Source organism: Chaetura pelagica, unplaced genomic scaffold (genome assembly GCF_000747805.2).
Source record: "Chaetura pelagica isolate M959 unplaced genomic scaffold, ChaPel_1.0 scaffold4, whole genome shotgun sequence".
Lineage (NCBI taxonomy): Eukaryota > Metazoa > Chordata > Aves > Apodiformes > Apodidae > Chaetura > Chaetura pelagica.
In genome coordinates this window covers 767,924-774,778 of record NW_009952882.1, presented here as the reverse complement: position 1 = coordinate 774,778, position 6,855 = coordinate 767,924, and the positions used below count along the sequence as shown (strand labels likewise).

At 39.7% G+C, this 6,855-nt stretch overlaps 1 protein-coding gene across 1 annotated transcript; it reads left to right on the top strand.

Moving 5' to 3' along the window:
* Positions 1-851: 851 nt before the first annotated feature.
* LOC104386770 (L-lactate dehydrogenase B chain) lies at positions 852-2,917 on the top strand (the record flags this gene model as incomplete). Its single annotated transcript, XM_009995425.1, has 3 exons — positions 852-969; positions 1,717-1,840; positions 2,569-2,917. Coding segments are annotated over 3 exons (410 nt in total), but the record flags the coding sequence as incomplete, so codon positions are not given.
* Positions 2,918-6,855: the final 3,938 nt, after the last annotated feature.

Here is a 6,855-nt window from a genome sequence, read left to right as displayed (position 1 = left end):
GTTGTGTCCTAAAGGCTATACCTTACTACTTCTGTTTATTCCTCTTGGGGTATCATAACATAGCCTACAGCACAATTTTCTTCTGAAAGCAGCATGAGCTCTTGTTAGCTTGGTGGCAGAGCTTGTTGCAAGTAGTGGGAAAAGCTGGCAATCCAGATTCAGGCTAAGAAAACTATCCCTTACCTTATTTTGTGACTTTCTCCAAGCTGTTTAAGAGAAGATGTTTTAAAACTGTGTGAAATCCAAGCAGCTTATTAATCTTGATTAGTTGGTGTCTTTCAAGTCTGAAATTATGCAGCAGAATGTCTATGTAGGTACTGCTATGTATTTCTATGGGAGCCACCTCTTCAATGTCCTGTTGCATTTGATCAAAGTACAGTGTGTGATGAACCATGGTATTTACTGCAGCCAGCCCTACACTGTAATGAAAGCTGAGCATACACAGAGCATGTCTTGCTTCAGCATTATAGCTGCTTTTGAAGTAGCTAAGAAATTTCCTAGTTACCTCAGAGGAACAGAATGAGTCTGCCTGGAAGCTTCCAATATGGAGGGAAATGTGCAGTTTTTGTGTAAGACTGGTTTGAAGATCTGCCTGTAGCTGGCTATGCCTTTTAAGGACTGAAAGTTCTGTTGTTGTGTGTTGGGATTGACTTGTAAAATGTCAGTACTAAAATAGTCTCGTATTTGATCCCCAGAGTTCTCAGAACTAACTGTAGTTAAATGAAAACTTAAAATCTGCCTCAAACGTTATATGCTTCTGGCTACTACTTTGCTTCTAGTTGTCTTAGATTGGAGAGGTGGAGGGATGATAGCTAAGTGCTGTTGAAACTCATGTCCTCTCTCTGTTACAGTGGCTGTTTGGAGCGGAGTTAACGTGGCAGGTGTTTGTCTCCAGGAGCTGAATCCTGCCATGGGAACTGACAAAGATGCTGAGAATTGGAAGGATGTCCACAAGCAAGTGGTTGAAAGGTACAGTGACTTGGGGAATAAGGTGATACGTGTAATGCTGAAAAGATCTAGTCTGCACACCGGCTCCTTGTTGCTGCCTCTCCATTCTGATGCAGTTTTTGTGCCCTTTTATTCAGAGGGTTGCACAAGTAAGTGCAACTACTGGTTTAAATACAGGATTGTAGTTAGTAAACTTTCTTGTCCTGCAGCAAGTTATTGTGTAACATACCTGCTTCAATAGTGAAGCACTTAAAGCTGTGTGCACTTTTTCTCTCACAAGTAGCTTCTTAAATGTTAACTTTGTTCAAAGGGCACAAGATTCAAAGGAGAAGTAGTATGTTTCTGTCAGCACAGCATTGGAGTTGTTTGGGAAATCACTTGTCTTACTTGTGAAATAAGGACTATGTTGGTATAAAGTGTGTGCAGATGTTGCTTAAAAAATTAGGATATGTGTTTAAGTAGTGCATGGCTTAGACTCCAAATGTTACCTGTTCCAAATGCACTCAGAATGATTGTGCCATTAACTTGAACTTTTCAAATAAGAGTAGAGCTTCTTTATTATGTTGATGGGATAATGTAGGCTCTGATTTATCCTGTCATGCTGAAACAAGTCATCATTTTACTTTGACATTTTAATCCCAAAACTTACAATGTGTGTCACAGGAGCTTAAGCTTTTTTTTAAAATGGGAAGCAAATTCATTTAAGATTTAGCATTCACACGGTGTCTTTAAGTCATCTTGATGCACTGTATTTTAATATTTCCTTAGTGCCTATGAAATAATCAGACTCAAGGGATACACAAACTGGGCTATTGGCCTTAGTGTTGCTGAGCTCTGTGAGACCATGCTGAAGAACTTGTGCCGGATTCATTCAGTCTCAACACTGGTAAAGGTAAGAAGTGGTGGTTGATTCTGTTGCTCTAGTACAATTTTTTTTATGGAAAAGCTAAATAGTCTCAATTAGCAATTGCTGAATAAAAAGCTTTGTGAAATACTACTTAAAATGAGAGCTTACTGTTGCAATTTTTTCTAGTCTGACCTCTTAGCCTGCCCTCCTCATGGAGCTGAAATTGTGCTCTGTGCTCTACCCAATGTTGTACTGCCCTTGTGTGAAGTTTGCCATATGTGCCATGCAGGCTCATTAAAAAGTTGCAGTGCCAAAATGGAAAGCTTAATGGAGGCCCAGCTGCAATTTTATGGACCACTGTCTAGCAAAGGTACTGAGGAAGAGAACTCGGTCCTTTTATTGCTAGTGTAACTGGGAGCATCTAGTCTGTATCAGGTCTATTAACCTTTAGTGCAGCATGAACTCTGAACGGGCTCAACTTCCCCCTCTGTGGTCAGAAAAAAGACCTTGCCCTATTACTGTGTCTTTGAATTTTGTTGGCCCTTTGCTGTGTACAAATGAGGGCTTTGGAGGTGGGTCAGCCATCTCAGTGTTGCAAATCACACAGTCTAAAACAGCTCTGCATTTTTTCCTCATACACCATGACTAAAAATGGAATTTCTTACAGGCTGCAAAATGATAAGCTCTGGTCTTGGAAGGTTTCCTGCTAATAAACTAAAAGCAAATCTGGGGTGATGGGTTCATACCTGAGTGACTTCTTTTGTTTGTGGCAGGGCATGTATGGCATTGAGAACGAGGTCTTCTTGAGCCTTCCTGCTGTCCTAAGTGGCTCTGGATTGACAAGTGTCATCAACCAAAAGCTGAAGGATGATGAGGTGGTTCAGCTGAAGAAGAGCGCTGATACATTGTGGAACATCCAGAAAGATCTCAAAGATCTGTAACTCATGAATGTTAATTCCAGCAATAGAAAAAGTGTGTTGTGTGCAAATGTGGGCTCTACTCATTATACATCTGTGGTTAACATTTAATGCTCTTCCAAGACTGAGTTTTGTCCACAGTAGCGAAACTTATGCTTGCTGTAACGCACAGACCTTCTGAACAAATAAAGCAACTTTCAGGCATCTTTTGTCCTAGTGATTATTTGCAGTATTTAAGTTGTGTACCTAACTTCAGCATTCTTCTGTGATGTTTGCTATAGACTACATGGGAGTATAGACAAAAGTGTCCTAAAAGGTTAGAAACAATGTTGTAATCACCTGTGGTGGGATTTCACTAATACAACCTGGAATCCTTTTCTGTATCATTTTGTTTCCATTCTGATGCTGACCAATTGTCAAATCCCAGACTTGGTTCTGGTACAGTGCTGCCTTTTTTTTTTTTTTTTTTTACTGATGGGTAGAGGAAAATGAATGGGAATTTGCTTCTTGGCCACCTGCTGAAAATATGACACTAAGATTTTTGTATGTCACTGGCCTAAAAATGGTCCTGAGGATCTTTTTTCTCCTATATGCAATTATTTGCAAAATCCTGTTTATAGAATATGGCCTTTTTGTCTCAATTTCAGCATTATTGTTTCATCAGTGCCTATATGCTGGGGGTAGAGAACTGAGTAAAAAAAGTTGTTAATCACTTAAAATTAGAGTAGATATTAACCATAAAATAGCTAGTACTTGCTTGATGTGCATAGAACTGCTCAACCTGAATGTACAGGGACAACAGTTGGGAAGTCTTTATTTTTCTATTGAAATTCAGAAGCCTGCAACTCTTCATAACCAATGCTCTTAAGATGAAGTTTGAGGAAATTTAAAGGCCTTTTCTAGCTCCATTTCAATACTGAGTAGTGAACTAAAATACTTTTACAAGCAAGTAGCTTAATTTTTGTAGCTCCTCTTAAAATGAAAGATCATGCAAGTTCTGTTGCAAGGCAACTCCTTTGATTTAGTACATGTAGTTAGTGAAATACCATGCAAGGGATGCTGGTGGCAGCATTATTTACAAAGGGTACCCCAAGAGGAGCTTGGCAGTTTTATGCCAGATACTTTTACTGATAGGAGAGGAAAAATAAGTCACTGCCTTCATAACTTGGTGTGGAGATCTTACTGGAAGGCTTTCTACACCTGGGTAGATGAAGTTCCTGCTAACAGCTGCTCATTACCAGCTGTCATGAGCTAATGAGCATTAGCTGCTGCTGTTTGCTGGACACACCCATTAGCAATCTTCACCTGAGCACATTCAGCTGGTCACTTTGCACAGTTCTGTACTGCCTTTGTTTGTTCTTATGCTGTTCTCAGTTAATGAAACTGCTCCAAGCCATGTTGTGGGACACTATCTTGTGGGATTCTTGAGACTGATGAGCATGAAGAGACATCAGTTGTCTCAGAGGATTTTTCCCTTCTAACAGTGATCAACAATTCTTTCAAGATCATTTGGCTACAATAAAACTGGGTTTTGTCCCAGTGTGCATTCCTCACCTGTTAAAGTGTAGGGTCATACCTTGCTCTATGAGATCCAAAGTAGGTTGAGACGTCCTGAAAAGAACATGGTAATCGGTGCTTGAGCTGGGAAGCTGCTGTCACCTAGTGTCTGTAAACTGCTGCTTCAATCCCTTCTGAATCCACAGAGGTGGGGTTTTTGCTAGTGATCATAGTCTGAATAACAGTACATCATCTTTTGTGCCTAGATATTAAGCAGCCAGAGAGTTAATTAACAATCTCTCCTACGAAAAAAATAGTGTGGTCTGTTCCAAAAAAGAGTGAGTGGATACGAAGTAGGGAACTGAAGGTACGAGTTACAAACCCTGGTTTGCCTGATGAGCGTTTTTCTTAGCACATCAGCAGCCTCACTGTACCAACTTTAATTTTGAGGAGATGACATAATGAAAGAAAGTTCTAAGAAATTTCAACAACACTGAAGAGTCCTTGTGGGTCTTCTGGCAGGCTGGTCCAAAATGTAAAAGGAACGAGTACCTTAGGCTAGTGCATTTTGCCATTTTATAAATAGGTTATTCTGATTTTTTATTTTTTTTTCATTTTGGTGATATTTATAAGCCCTATGCAAGTACCTTATTTTTTTATCATTATAGTACCTTAATTCTATTTATTTTTTGTTAGGAGTCTTATCAAACAATATTGTACCTCAACTTCATTGCAGTCACATGGCTGCAGAATAGCTTCCCTATATGCTTGTACAACACCAGCCTATCGCTTTCTATTACTTGGAGTCTATCCATATTACAGTCTCATATCAACCATATCAATTCCTTAATAACTATATTGCCCTAGTATTTTATCTCTAAAAGATATCTGGGTGTTTTTTTCCTGAACATAATAGACTCACATTTATCTTGTGTGTGCTTTGTACAGCCCATTGATACACAAACTTTGCTCTCGTTTTATCCCATGAGAGACAATACAGGTTTTAACCACATTCCTATGTGTCAAGAGGTACCTCTGTCACTCCGTGGTCTAACAGAAAACGTTGTGGCACTGTTGGAGGGAGTAGTACAGCCACTAAGAAGCAGCACAGCAGAACACTTCAGAAAGAGGTGAGGACAACTTGCTCTACTCACATGAGGTAAGACCGGTAATGTTATTTTAATCTGTGTGAGGACCTAGATGCCCTTGCATTTGCAAGGTACAGAAATCCAGCCTATGGAATAGAAAGCCCTGGTCAGACTACCCTGCAAATGTCAGACAGGAGACAATCAGATAGTGACAGGTAACAGAGACAGGAGGGATACTACTGGCATGGTTGTGCCAGAGGATCAGAACACACTCAGCCTGCTGAGTTACGCTCAGCCTCAGATATGTGCTCTTACTCATGGTTTTGTACCGAGGCGTTACAAAGAAATGCATACAAAGGAGAAAGAGACTGAATTTTTCACTTGCACATCCAGAACGCTGAGACAAATGAGCAGCATCCTCTGCTTCATTATCAGTCTGTGTAGCAACTGTCAGCAAGCTCAGTAAAACAATAGTGCTGTTAGTGGTAATGAGCCAGCACGCGAGCAAGAGGTGGGCTTGTTCTGAGCTGAGAGGTGGTGTTAAATCAGCTGCTTTTTTAGTAGTCAAAGGATTAAAATGGGGCAGGGAGTTGAAGGCAGGTTTAAACAGTAAAACAGTGTTAAGAAGAACATGTAGGGGTAGAGCAGAGGAAATGTTTTATGCATGTTTTGCTAGACTAGTAATGCTTATAGACTTTATTACTAGCTAACTTAGAACAGTGCTTTATGGTGAGTAGGTGATGTGTCTAAATTGCTCACAGAGTTCCTGTTATCCTTGTATTTATGCACTTTATGTCAGCCTTGTCCTGCAAAGAAATGCTGTTATCTCCAATTTGAAGATATAAATCAGAACAACTAAGCTATAAATTCTCAGTGGAATATGGATGCTGAATTCTCACTGATGCCAGCATGATCAGGAGCCCAAAAACATTTAAGAGTCAGATCCTTATGTTTTGGTCCAGAATGAGACAATGCCATAGTTTAACAGCCTCTCAGGCCAATGAATAATTTTGGGCATTTCATCTATGAACAGTTCTCTACTGCACATCTGTGAATCCAGCTGTAAGTAAGTAAAAACTTTCAAAGCTTTTCATAGATTACAGTAGTCAGGGTCTTCCTAAAATCCACACCAATCATTATGATGTACTACAATTTTATAAACTGTTCTTGAGATACCATTGCTATGTGAGTTATTCTGTGCAAGCAAAGAAGTTGTGCAAATAATTAACTTAGACTGGTCTATTGGAGAGGTCAGACTCAGGAGGGCTGGATTTGTTCAGTGTGTGAAATGAGTCATTTACCTGCAACCATAAACAACAATGCAGTTTGGCCCAGGCTTTGGTGATACAAAGTAAGATTTTTGAGTAAACATTTTCTCCCTTATGCTGTGCTCTTTAATAGCTCTTCAACATTACTGAGATGTGTTTACGCATTCAATAGCTGAGGTAAAAAATCCAGGTTTGTCAAAACAGCATGAAGGTGAATTCCTACCAGCATTAACTTCTGAAAAGGAATGTAAGTAATTCTTGCTCTGTGATATGTGTTAAGAGAAAGCAAA